Below are 14,605 nucleotides of genomic sequence, written 5' to 3' on the forward strand. Positions count from 1 at the left end.
TAAAAAGTGCTACACCCACAAAGTAGGTTTTATGTATTTTAAATATTTGTAATCTAGTTTATTTTATTGGTTTTATACAAAAAAGTATCAAAATACTTCATCTTTACTTAAAATATATCAGTTTTTATATAACAATATATTTTAAATAAAACCCATGCAATTTATTTGGGTAGTTATTTGTATGTGGTTGTTGTGTACAACAAATGCAATAAAAGTGAGTTGACAATGCACAATTTATTTGAGCAGCTGTCGATGTGGCAGGTGTGTTCATCAAACGTAAATATTTTAAATTTTATAAGTTGGCATTATCCCTTTTTCACTGGCGGGGACCTTCCAGGCAGATGCAGTATCTTCCTCGGCACTTCAACTGTTTGGTCGCTGCAGCGGATCTGAATTTCAGGGTCTGATTAACACGGTAAGTTGAGCAAATTTAGCCGAATGTCTGGTGATGTAAAGTCACGCGAAATCGCTTAGGGAGCTGAGGTTAGGTTTGCAAATTGTACTGTATAGCTAGCTATCCTGCACACACACATGGTAAGCTAAGATGTCTGCACAGTGTGGTCGATCGGCAGACAACAGCGGTTGAGACCGTGCTGTTAATATGAAATGAGTGCTGTAGTCATGCCTACTATGTGTTTTAAGGCTTGGGCTTTAATTTTGCCAATAATATCACTTTTAATCGTTAGTTAGCGTAAACTTAAACTAGCATAGTAACGTTACTAGTTAACGTGTTTTATCTAACTTAGGACTTTTAGCTTACTGTTTAATGTCAAATATTAGTTTAAGTTAACACTAAAAGTGATATTATTGGTAAAATTAAAGCCAAAGTATCCTTAAAACACAAAGTAGGAATGACTACATCACTTAAATTAATTTGAACAGTACGGTGGCCGGTGGGGGATGCAGCTGTCGTGGGGTGCTCGCGTTATCAGCAGCAGTGTTTAAAAACACATAGGCTACAAGTTACGTAGGTAATAATTAGTTGCACAAATGCCCTCAGTTATATTTTTATATTGCACAGATTAAATTTCGGGATCATATGCGATCGAAACGGTCGCAATTTCGAGCCTTCAGGCAATAGTTGTGCGGGCAAATAAGGGAAAGTAAGATGTGGTGTTTTATGGACAACACTTTGTTTTGTGTGTCTTTGACAGGACTCAGAGATTATTTTAGTATACTTTTGCATTACTAAAGCAGATGCACAGATTAGACTGTAGAGATGTATGCTTAGTCTGTCTGATTTGAGAGATTTGATCCACGTTATTTTAATGCTGCATAGTCAATTAATGACAGATGTTTGGTTGAAAAAACCCTTAAACTATTTCTAACCTATTACTTAAAGAAGTTACATTACAACTGATTTTCTAACATGCATTTTCCTGGTCTTTAGATACCCAAGCACTTTTGTTACCTGGGGTCTTCGAGCTTCACATCCAGGTAAGAAAAATAATTATAATTCAATTCAATATAAAATATAAAAATAATTCAATTACAATTTGATCAGATTATACTTTTTGACAGGATTCATCTGCTTCTGTGGAGAAAAGGAGAGAAGTGGTCCTGAGATGCCTGATTGAGTACATGGGGAAGAGACAGGAAGACCTCATCAGTGGCACCACGTATGTATTGGGCTTAAAGCTACTTGTCTATTTTTATGTCTGTCCCATTGAGCACAGTTATGTCCAAAAGACGTCTTTTCAACGTCTTTGTCAAAAAAGTCGTATGTTGAAGAGACGTCCACTGAGGAGCCAGAATGAATGTTATGACGTCTTTTTTGACGTGCTCTGTAAGTCCAATATAGACGTTCATGGAACCTCCATACAAGGTTAAAAACCAGTTCAGATGTGGACATATTTTACGTAATTTAATGTCTCATTTAGACAATTTAAACTGTTTCTGGACCAAATAAACACTTTCAGGATGCATTAAATTAAAACTCATGTTTATTTCAACGTAATTTCTAATTGCAAAGCAACTCACAGACAGTGTGTGTTTGTCCAAAAATCATGAAATCATTACTGTCTACTTAGGGCAGGCAGCTTAAGGTCCCTGGTTCGAATCTGATTTCATTCACAATCCAAATATGTGTGAATTACAGATGCTAAGCTGTCTAAAGGTGTCAGTGCGTGTTTGTCCAAAAATCATGAAAAGAAACTTCACTGTCTGTGAATTGCTTTGCAATTACACTTGGAAATTACATTGAAATAAATGTGAGTTTTAATTTAATATATCCTGAGAGTGTTTATTTGGTCTAGAATAAGTATAAATTGTCCAAATGAGACCTTAAACGACGTTGAAAATATGTCCGCATTGTCCACATCTGAACTAGTTTTCAACCTTGTATGGAGGTTCCATGAACGTTCATTACAGAACACCTCAAAAAAAGACGTAAAAACCTTCATTCTGGCTCCTCAGTGGACGTCTTTTCAACGTACGTCTTTGTGACAAAGACGTTGAAATGACGTCTTTTGGACATAATTTTGCTTGTGATGACCAATCAGGTACAGGCAAGGACAATTGCATTCGTTTTATTGTAATGCATCCTTTGAACCAGAAAAAGACAACACTCATGCTAGAGTAGATCATGATAGTTTAGTACCCACACTCTATGGCATTGTCATGGTAGACTTCACTCTGGTCACATGTTCTAGTCACAGTATCCGTCTAGTATCCACCACCTTTAGCAACAAAAGTACAATTTTGACTTTGTCTCTCTCTTATGTCTTCTACCTGCTATATTCATCTCATTTCCTATTTGTCTGACCAAACTCTTCATTCTTTTTTGTCTCCACCAATAGAGTCGGGCTGAAACAGAGGTGCACGCTGAGCTTGGCAGTTGCCCACTGAAAATGTACATGTGCCATCACCCCGACACAATTGGGATTATCATATAAGGACAGCCCGTGGTCAGAGGTGTGCCAAACCTGTCGAAAGCATGCTGCCTCCTGTTTGGACTTACCTATGCTCTCGACCGCAAGTACCCCTCAAAACTGGTGTATACTTGAGATATATCAGAGGCTTTTTGTGGGATTGGACCCCGTGCATCCTAAGCCATCATCATGTCATTTTTGACATTGCAGTTCCAGTGTGATACAATGTGATGTTATGACTCACATTTACGTTTATTCAAACATTGCAGATTGGGCAGTTTGGATATTTCAATGTACTGTTCAGAACAGATTGAAAATACACTTCTACAGTGTTTGTTTTATATTAGAGTGTACATGTGCGGGCACATTTATTTGCTGTTTTGTAGTCACTGTTAAAAGTGACACTGGTTGACACTTGACATTGAATAAATTATTGTCTTCAATCAATCTTCTCATCTTTTTCTTCTTTTGACAAAGTCTGTTTATGTAAAGTTAATCACTGTAGTGCAGGATATAGACATTTAGATTTATTTTCTGAGGTTCTAATCTAGCCAGGACTCAATTAAAATGTTTATTCACATACGATTAAGTTAATTTTACTAAGAAAATAAAGTTCATAAAACCTAATTAAAATGAGTACAGGTTACTTGTAGCAACCCATAAATAAGTTACCTGTACCAATAAAAGTAGGTTTATCTAACCGAGTAATACTAGTACTATTAGTTAACTCAACTCGATTTTGTTGCGTTTGTATTAAGTAATGTTAAAGTGTTCAATATACTTAAAAAAGGCTGCAAGTTGAATCAACATAAAACGTCCAATGCAGCCACTTGCCTCACTTTTTATAAGTTAGATCTAGGTATTACTTTTTACAGTGAACGTTTAGCTCAAGAATATTGATCCGGGAAGTTCAAATAGCCTATGTGAATTTATCATATTTTGGGAACGCAAAAGTTTTGCGAGGGAACGCAAAGTTTCTCGGGGGAACGCAAAAGATTTGGAAAAAAAATGTCTCCCAACCTAAAAATATTTCCACCACCACGTCTCTTTAGGGCAGGGGTGGGGAACGTTGATCCTGGAGGGCCATTGTCCTGCAGAGTTTAGCTTGAAGTTGCAGGCAGCCGAATGGATCAACGTTCCCCACCCCTGATTTAGGGGCTCCGTATTATCCCTTTAAACATTTGAAATTATATTAAAATCAATCAAATTACTTTACTGTTCACCTGAGCACACGACTCCTACATCCTCCTTGTGTTGACAGTCATGTTTCCCCCAGCCTGGAGAAGAGCAGTTCCACAGGGACGTCTCATTCCCCTCACACTCCACCTCATCCAGCCATATGGGTCCAGAACCAGGACCAAACCAGGCTGGTACCTGCTGGTTACTGAGGGCCACTCCACACTGCAGCTGTCTGCACACCACATGGGCATCTTTAATATCCCAGGAGTCATCACACACTGTCCCCCATGAGCCGCTGTGAAAAACCTCCAGCCTCCCTGCACAGTCTCCCCCAGAACCCACCAGCCTGATGGACCCGCGACCGGATATTCAGAGAGAGAAAAACAGTGCTTGTACATGAACATTATTTATCATTACCAACTGAAGAATCTGCCCAGATGTTGATTTTCTCACCAAAGTGTTTGATTGACAGCTGTTGTGTGGAGCTGCAGTTGAGAGTTTGTGGAGAGCTGCAGTTCCTCAGATGAGCTTCACTCTCTGGAGAGAGTATTTATTAGTCATTCAGTATTTATCTAAAATGTATACAACATTTTAATCTGAAACCAATGACTTTATCACGGTGTGAATTTGCTCACCAGAGCAGACGACTCCAACATCTCGTCTATGAGAACATTCAGCTCGACTCCATGAAGAGACGGAACATTCTGAGAGTTTTGTTTCATTCCCGTCACAATCAAACACATCAGCCCAGATTTCACCACTTCCCTCTCCAAACCAGTCTGATCCCACAACAGACACAGCAATCCCACAATTCAGCTGTCTACAGAGGACACTGGCAGCTCTCATATCCCAGCATGCATCACACACTGTGCCCCATTTACTGAAGTACTGACGTTCAACTCGACCAGAACAGACGTCAGGACCGTTGACCAGTCTGAGGTCAGAGTAACCTGGACAAAGAACAAAGAGTTTACTGAAACAGTATATTCAAAATGAATGTTTAAAAAAGCTTCGTTGTGATTATCTCAATAAGTTGAAATCTTTCTGCTTCATTACCAGAACATAACAGTCCAATGTCATTCTCATGGGTACAGTTGTTTTTGAGAGAAGATGATGTTGGACAGAAATATATGTGAGACTCATTTCCTCTGCACTGAATCTCTTGTGTCCACATCTGAGCGTCTCCTTTGCCAAAAGCATCTTCTCCCAGCACCTGTACAGGAGCCCCACACTCCAGCTCTCTACACACAACCTCTGCATCCTGCTGGTCAAAGGCAGCGTCACACACTGTGTACCAAATGTTCCCACGAAGAACCTCTAGCCTCCCAGAGCACAGGTGAGACCCATCAACAAGTCTTGTGGTTTCTGATTATATTGAGAGAGTGCACAGCACAGAAGAACACTTTAACTGGATGTGTTATGTCCTGAAGAGGCATCTGGCACTATCATTTTTATACAGACATAAAGCAACAGCAAGTCACTGTCCTTTACTTAAATATTTTTAGAATGGAAAAAAAATAATTAATTGTTTAGACAATAACACATGTTAATTATTCAACAAATTGCTTATAAAAATCTCTGAAAACAAATTACACCAAGTTGTTTTAATATTTGTGGATGAACATTCAAAAAAAAGTTGTATAACGCTTTTCACAACATATCGTTTCAAAGCAGCTTTACAGAAAATGCATGAGTCCACATTACAATTTAGAGTGATCTGTTATCAGAGATGAGTGACTGTGTCCAAGTTATGTATTTCAGAAATACAAATCACACAGTTATAGCTAATAATGTATTCATTTAAACAATGTATTAATTTAAGGCATATACAGTGAGCTCATTGAAGTAATGAATGCATGTTGTTAACAAATGATTAGGATATATAGAAAAGTTGAGTATTGGTGCATGTTGAACCATGATCAGTGATGTATTAACAGAGTGATGTATGGAGCCGCTCACCTGAGCAAATGACTCCAGCATCAAACTGATGATTATGACCACAGTAATCAACACCCCATCCTCTTGATCTACAGTTCTTCAGTGATATTTCTAGATATTACACAGGCCTCTGTTCAGTTTCTAGTGGTATAATATACTGTATATATCATATTAACTGCTCATTTAAACATGTATAATTTCACCTTATTTTTTTTACTTACCAGATGTGGTTATAGTGACTATAGAGGAGAGTAAAACGAGTGTCAGAAATCCCTCCATCTTCTTCTGCTCGTCACACTGTTTGTTTGACTCTGTTTCTCCTCTGCTCCCTCACACACACTGAAGAAACTGGCTCCTGTCAGTCCCCTAAAGAGAGAGAGACTCTCACAGCTGCCAATGACACTCACTGTTCCCTTATTAGACACAACAGAGGAAATCATCAAACACAATCACTGACAAATCACACAGCAGCATTTTTATTTTCTCCATATATATCAAGAGAACATCTGCGCTGATGAACAGGACTCCTCCTCCAGCATGAAAAGACACTTCACAGAGGATAGAATCATATATTTCATAAGTCAGGATGGAGATAAAGTCTATAAACTTAAAGGAGATTGATAGAGAAACACTGCAGGTTATATTCAGCATCAAAGCCTGTCACTGCACACCGGAGATGCAAGACTGGTGACTGATTTTTGTAAGTCTGATCACTTCAAACACTTTAGAAAACTTAGTAGAAGTAGAACTATTTTTTTCACGAATTCACGAGTTCACACTTACAGATAATTTGAAGGGTAAAGTTTAATGCGTATTTGGCGTGCTGTCCGGAGGGAGGGCTCCGAGCTCGGAGTTCGGCCCGAACCCAGAGTACTCCCCCCCCGTATGTAAGTGTTTAGGACTAGAAGGGTGGAGAAGGGGTGGTGGAGGGATGCTGCAAAACTGTCAATGTAATGAGGTGAGACTGCTGAGTATATATGCACCTCTTACCATTGATTGCTGAGTGCTCTCCACCTGTGTTAATTATCTGAACGTGCTCCTCCCGAACCTTGTTAATAAAACATAATTTCACGAGTTCACACTTACATATAATTTGAAGGGTAAAGTTTAATGCGTATTTGGCGTGCTGTCCGGAGGGAGGGCTCCGAGCTCGGAGTTCGGCCCGAACCCAGAGTACTCCCCCCAAAGGCTAAAGAGCAGAGGACAGCCGCCGGACTAAAGACCCCCCAAATGAGTGCCGAGTTTGGCGGGCTGGCATCTCAAGAAGGGGCCTGGATGCTTGACCGGGGAGGCCCGTAATGGCACTGCCTGGACTGACGGCCCCTGTTAGTCTGCGAACGGGGAGCGGTTGTAGTTTACGGTGACCGATCGGGAGGATTTGCGCTTTTCCGCTAAGCCCAAATGCTCGCTGGACAGAGAGGAAACAGAAAGGAGGAAAAATGAGTGCTTGCCCGGGAGATTTTCTCACACTGCATCCGCTGTGAGACCAAATGCTCGCTGGATGAAAGAGAAAACGTAAGTGCTCTACCGGGAAAGTTCTCACTCCGTCCACTGAGAGACCGATGCTCGTTGGACGGAAAGAGGAAGCGGAAAAAATGAGCGCTTGCCCGGGAGATTTTCTCACACTGCATCGCTGGATGAAAGAGAAAACGTAAGTGCTCTACCGGGAAGGTTCTCACTCCGTCCGCTGTGAGGCCAATGCTCGCTGGACAGAAAGAGGAAACAGGAAAATGAGAGCTTGCCCAGGAGATTTTCTCACACTGCATCGCTGGATGAAAGAGAAAACGTAAGTGCTCGACTGGGAAAGAGCTCACTCCGCCCGCTGTGAGACCAATGCTCGCTGGACGGAAAGGAAACAGGAAAATGAGTGCTTGCCCAGGAGATTTTCTCACACTGCATCGCTGGATGAAAGAGAAAACGTAAGTGCTCGACTGGAAAGAGCTCACTCCGTCCGCTGTGAGACCAATGCTCGCTGGACGGAAAGGAAACAGGAAAATGAGTGCTTGCCCAGGAGATTTTCTCACACTGCATCGCTGGATGAAAGAGAAAACATAAGTGCTCGACTGGGAAAGAGCTCACTCCGTCCGCTGTGAGACCAATGCTCGCTGGACAGAAAGAGGAGAAAGGTGTTTTTTTTGTTTGTTTTTTTTGTTGTTTTTTTACTCGATGAGGGTTTGGTGAGCTTTTTTAATGTGGAACCGGTTCGTCCTGATATAGCTTTGGAAAGCATCGGAGGACCATCTCCCAAGGGCTTGAATCTGCTGTTGGGAGAGGCCTTTTTGGGCTGCTGAAGTTGCTGCCCCGATGCGAAATGAGTGACTTGAAAAATTCTTCGCTGGAATGCCTGACTGTTGAAGAACAGATTTGAGGTGTTTCTGGAACCAAAACCGTGTCACAGGTTTTTTGGATTCGTCTAAAAACAGGGCTTCCAGGGCAGATTTAGCCTGGGAACTTCTCCATTGCAGATAAGCTAGAATTGACTGGTATGGTTGGATTTGCGAAGCGAGGTTAAAAATGTAGATGAAATGACCTTTTTTGGTTTGGTCAGTTTTACTTTGTTTAATCAAATATGAAATGGTTTCGCCGTCTAGTACTGATAAGTCTGAGATGGTGGGGTGGATTTTTGGGTCGAATTTAGAAGTAATGGCGAGTTCCGAGCATCTAAGAAAACCAAAAAAGGCTAGGATAAACATAGCATCGAGTGTGCGAGCGGAACCGAGGGGCTGGTAGCCTGTGCGGAGGGTCTGAATACATTTGGTAAGAATGTCTAGCGTTATAGGTTGTCTGGCGTCGGGGCGGGTAGGCTGGGATCTTTGAATCCCTTTAATCAGGAGGGAGGTTTGTGAATTGTTTATCTCCGTGGAAGGAGCGCCGTACATCAATTTATGGAAAAACTGGATACCGCTCAAATAACCTTTAATGGACCCGACTTGTAGACCCTTAATGATGTTAAGGTAGGAGATAAAAGAGGTGATTGAAAGAAGAGAAAAATCAGGGAAAGGCAAGTTATAAGAGACATGGAATGTTTTAAAACACCTCCAAGCAGTAACGTAGGATTGAAGGGTCCTGGGAGATACTGCTTGGAGGATAGTGTCGAGTGATGCGTCAAGCAGGGGTTTTAACGGGTGGGTTACGGGAATATTAGTTCTGAATAACGAGGAACTGGAGTTGGGAATTGATCCACCTCTGGAGCCAGCATCCTGAATTTCTGAGAGGATCTGTGCGCGGATGTTTTGGGATACTGGTGGTGGTTCCAAGGCAACTGCGTTGGACGGCACGGGCATCGGTGTTGCTGTGAACAGAGAATAAGGTGATTTTTGTTGTAACATGGAGCTGGGAAGGGTATAAGCCGGGTCTGCGAATGTCGGCGGCGGCCTCACGCTTGGATGACCTGTTGTGGCTTGAAAAGAAAAGTTAGTTGCAGGATATAAAGGAATTGAAGGATTATGTGTGGCTTGAGCTGCAAGCGGAGGCGGGCCCGCGCTTGTTTGAGCTACTGGAGCTGCAGGCCACTGAAAGTGGTCGGGGTTGTAACCTGTTGGATGAGACTGTTGAAATGGTTGGGCCTGTGCTGCTATCGGTGGTAGCCTCGTGCTAGTGTCTGCGACAGGAGCTGGAGGCCACTGAAAAGAAAAAGGGTTATGAACAGCAGGAGTAAAAAACTGAGAGGTTGTTGGGAGGCCGCTGGGCCTGGCTATATGCTGCGCTGTGGCAGCAGAAGCCATGGTGGAGGGCTGGGCCTCATCGAGAGGCGGAAGTGTCATGGCGGAATCCGGTGCGAGGCCCAGGCTCGCTGAAGGCCTGTTGCTGCGTCTTGATGGACGAAGCGATCCGGATCCTGTGCGGGAAGACGACAGTGGTGACTGGGCAGGCGACTTTTGGGCCCTGCGGGCTTTGCTCTGCCTGTGGGTCGTCTTGGGCGATGACTGTAAGGAAACATACAGATTATACAATTCCGCCTTTGTCATTTTTCGCGAAACCTGTATATCTGAATTCCCCAGTGCTTGTTTTAATCCCGCTACGGTCCATTTCCCGATAGGTGGGATTGTCGGAACGGCCGAGCGGTAGGAGGAAGCCGGGGAAGAAGAAGGGTGTCTTGCCGGGGGCGGCGAAGACTGGTCTTGGCGTCTTGTTGAGCACCGGGTAGATCTGGCCGGTGTACGGCCGCGAGGAGAAGCCGGGGGCTCCAGTGCGGCGACCGGCGTAGGAGGGATGACCGTGGGACCGATGAAGTGCGGAGGTGCATCCCTGGTGACGTCTTCGTCGGAAGAGGAGTTTGTTTGAGACATGCTGCAAAACTGTCAATGGAATGAGGTGAGACTGCTGAGTATATATGCACCTCTTACCATTGATTGCTGAGTGCTCTCCACCTGTGTTAATTATCTGAACGTGCTCCTCCCGAACCTTGTTAATAAAACATCATTTATTTGAATAAATATAACATTTTAATCTCATTGTTTCTGGAAAAATGATGCATAATATTAGGCTACTATACGTGGATTTTACTTTGTTCTTTTATTCTAAAAAAATAAAATTGTATTACACCATAGTATAAACCATATTGTTGCTAAGCTATTCAGATGTGTTTTTATTAAATCAATTAAATACTATATACATTAATAAGTAAACCTTGGATAAAAATAAATAACAGCAATGAATGTGCGTTTAATGCTGTATCTGTCCAGTAGATGGCAGCAAAACACCTTCTATTGTAAAGACGGTAACGCTTTAGATTACAGAACGGAAAGTACTGCGTAATTAAGACGAATTTACAGTGTAACTCTTGGTAATTGTAGTGTACCTATAAAGTACTTACATGTAAGTATAGGGAACAATATTTAAAGTTTGGGGAATAGGGGTAACAACCAGGAGAACTAAAAAAATATTTAATGTAGGCCTAAGATTGTCGTATCATAATTAGAATAAGTACCCCTTAGTTATATAATACTTAGTCTACTGTATAAATCTTTTTTTTTTTATTATTGTCCTGGTTGTTACCTCTTTATTACCCAAACTTTACATATTGTTCCCTTATACTTACATGTTGGGGAGACCGGGGACATTTGCAACAGTCACTTTTTGCATTTCTCTCAGATACTCAGAGACTATTGGGACTAGACCAACCAAATTTGTATATATTAAACTTGCATCTGTCTGCTAATTACCCATACCATTTAAAGATGATTACATATGATATATCGTTCACAATATTTATTTGAATGGAAGCCAGATGTTGCAACTGACCCCAACCCAGGGAACAGTAGCAACACAACCATGGGACGGTTGCAACATGTTAAAAATACCTTAAATTTCACTAATTAACTCAATGAGCATACACTGTCAGAAATAGGGGTACAGTAGGAGTCCATTTCTGTCCCCCAAGGTACAATCTACACTAACGTACCCCATAGGGCTTATTAATGGACATCAAGGTACATATATGTTCCCAAGCATTAAAAGGTAAGTACCGTTTCTTTTAAAGGTTAAGATACAATATCAAGAGACAGCCTCTGCTTGTCACGGGAAACTAAGAAAACAAGGAAAACTCAAGTGCAGAGGAAAGGGATTTTTAATAAACAAAAGAACAACGTAAAACAAACACCCACGAGGGGGAAAACATTACAAAACACCAAACAACAACTTAAAAAGTGAACATACCAAACGGGTCACGGGGAAACGGGAGACGTGTACAAGACAACGATCCGACACAGACTGCAAACACAAAGGAACTTATAAAAGGGACAAATCAGGCAGGTAATGAGGAACAACAGGTGGGGCAAATGAAACCAATAATAAGATAACAAGGAGGGTGGGGTCAAAACAATGACAGGAACACAAACACCACATGTGCTACACAAGACAGGACAGGCATGTGACATTACCCCCTCCTAAAGGAGCGGCTACCAGACGCTCCACTAGGGACGGGAGGGACAGACCAGGGCGGGACGGGAGGGACAGACCAGGGCGGGACGGGAGGGACAGACCAGGGCGGGACGGGAGGGACAGACCAGGGCGGGACGGGAGGGACAGACCAGGGCGGGACGGGGGGGAACAGGAAAGACAGACCAGGGTGGGACGGGGGGAACAGGAAAGACAGACCAGGGTGGGACAGGGGAAACAGAAAAGACAGACCGGGGTGGGGCAGGGAAAATGGACAGTTCTGGAGGCCAGGGCGGAACAGAGAGTCCATCGGGCGGCCAGGGCGGAGAAGACCCCTCGGGCGGCCAGGGCGGAGACGACTCCACCGGCTCAGGAACTGGAGAAGACTCCACCGGCTCAGGAACTGGAGACGACTCCACCGGCTCAGGAACTGGAACAGACTCCACCGGCTCAGGAACTGGAACAGACTCCACCGGCTCAGGAACTGGAACAGACTCCACCGGCTCAGGAACTGGAACAGACTCCACCGGCTCAGGAACTGGAACAGACTCCACCGGCTCAGGAACTGGAACAGACTCCACCGGCTCAGGAACTGGAACAGACTCCACCGGCTCAGGAACTGGAACTGGAACAGACTCCACCGGCTCAGGAACTGGAACTGGAACAGACTCCACCGGCTCAGGAACAGGAACTGGAACAGACTCCACCGGCTCAGGAACTGGAACAGACTCCACCGGCTCAGGAACTGGAACAGACTCCACCGGCTCAGGAACTGGAACAGACTCCACCGGCTCAGGAACTGGAACAGACTCCACCGGCTCAGGAACTGGAACAGACTCCACCGGCTCAGGAACTGGAACAGACTCCACCGGCTCAGGAACAGGAACAGACTCCACCGGCTCAGGAACAGGAACAGACTCCACCGGCTCAGGCACTGGAACAGACTCCACCGGCTCAGGCACTGGACCTGGCACCACCGGCTCAGGCACTGGAACTGGCACCTCCGGCTCAGGCACTGGAACTGGCACCTCCGGCTCAGGCACTGGAACTGGCACCACCGGCTCAGGCACTGGAACTGGCACCACCGGCTCAGGCACTGGAACTGGCACCACCGGCTCAGGAGCAGACACCACCGGCTCAGGAACAGATACCACCGGCTCAGACACCACCGGTTCAGGAACAGATACCACCGGCTGAGGCACTGGAACTGGAACCACCGGCTAAGGCACTGGAACTGGCACCACCGGCTCAGGAACAGACAGCACCGGCCCAAGTGTGTGCGTAGCCCACACACACCACATGGCTGTGGCCATAATGGCCAGTGTCGCGGACACTGGCTCCGGCTCCGGAACAGACACTGGCTCCGGCTCCGGAACAGACACTGGCTCCGGCTCCGGAACAGACACTGGCTCCGGCTCCGGAACAGACACTGGCTCCGGCTCCGGAACAGACACTGGCTCCGGCTCCGGAACAGACACTGGCTCCGGCTCCGGAACAGACACTGGCTCCGGCTCCGGAACAGACACTGGCTCCGGCTCCGGAACAGACACTGGCTCCGGCTCCGGAACAGACACTGGCTCCGGCTCCGGAACAGACACTGGCTCCGGCTCCGGAACAGACACTGGCTCCGGCTCCGGAACAGACACTGGCTCCGGCTCCGGAACAGACACTGGCTCCGGCTCCGGAACAGACACTGGCTCCGGCTCCGGAACAGACACTGGCTCCGGCTCCGGAACAGACACTGGCTCCGGCTCCGGAACAGACACTGGCTCCGGCTCCGGAACAGACACTGGCTCCGGCTCCGGAACAGACACTGGCTCCGGCTCCGGAACAGACACTGGCTCCGGCTCCGGAACAGACACTGGCTCCGGCTCCGGAACAGACACTGGCTCCGGCTCCGGAACAGACACTGGCTCCGGCTCCGGAACAGACACTGGCTCCGGCTCCGGAACAGACACTGGCTCCGGCTCCGGAACAGACACTGGCTCCGGCTCCGGAACAGACACTGGCTCCGGCTCCGGAACAGACACTGGCTCCGGCTCCGGAACAGACACTGGCTCCGGCTCCGGAACAGACACTGGCTCCGGCTCCGGAACAGACACTGGCTCCGGCTCCGGAACAGACACTGGCTCCGGCTCCGGAACAGACACTGGCTCCGGCTCCGGAACAGACACTGGCTCCGGCTCCGGAACAGACACTGGCTCCGGCTCCGGAACAGACACTGGCTCCGGCTCCGGAACAGACACTGGCTCCGGCTCCGGAACAGACACTGGCTCCGGCTCCGGAACAGACACTGGCTCCGGCTCCGGAACAGACACTGGCTCCGGCTCCGGAACAGACACTGGCTCCGGCTCCGGAACAGACACTGGCTCCGGCTCCGGAACAGACACTGGCTCCGGCTCCGGAACAGACACTGGCTCCGGCTCCGGAACAGACACTGGCTCCGGCTCCGGAACAGACACTGGCTCCGGCTCCGGAACAGACACTGGCTCCGGCTCCGGAACAGACACTGGCTCCGGAACAGACACTGGCTCCGGCTCCGGAACAGACACTGGCTCCGGCTCCGGAACAGACACTGGCTCCGGCTCCGGAACAGACACTGGCTCCGGCTCAAGCTCAGGAACAGACACAGGCTCGACGGCGGCCATCTTGTCCGAAGACACAGGCTCGGCAGGCGTGAAGGGAACACTCTCGGCGGCGGCCATCTTGTCCGAAGACACAGGCTCGGCAGGCGTGAC

General features: G+C 46.1%; 1 protein-coding gene and 1 long non-coding RNA gene across 2 annotated transcripts in view; one reads left to right on the forward strand and one right to left on the reverse strand.

The window, feature by feature from the left end:
* Nucleotides 1-3,313, forward strand: LOC309496298. The gene is made up of 4 exons (XR_014205093.1): nt 1-415; nt 1,391-1,437; nt 1,522-1,619; nt 2,799-3,313. It is a non-coding gene; the product is annotated as an uncharacterized lncRNA (long non-coding RNA).
* Nucleotides 3,314-9,728: 6,415 nt separating this feature from the next.
* Nucleotides 9,729-14,605, reverse strand: part of prmt8b (protein arginine methyltransferase 8b) — a gene marked incomplete at its 3' end in the record, with an annotated part of 14,030 nt that continues 9,153 nt past the window's right edge. Inside the window, exons 10-12 of the mRNA XM_082166465.1 lie at nt 11,646-11,699; nt 10,010-10,277; nt 9,729-9,913 (exon numbers count right to left, since the gene is read on the reverse strand). Of these exons, the coding sequence (XP_082022591.1) occupies nt 9,729-9,913; nt 10,010-10,277; nt 11,646-11,699 (507 nt within the window). The remainder of the gene's footprint in view (nt 9,914-10,009; nt 10,278-11,645; nt 11,700-14,605) is intronic.

The sequence above is a fragment of the Leuciscus leuciscus genome (assembly GCF_965113295.1).
Source record: "Leuciscus leuciscus genome assembly, chromosome: 4".
NCBI lineage: Eukaryota > Metazoa > Chordata > Actinopteri > Cypriniformes > Leuciscidae > Leuciscus > Leuciscus leuciscus.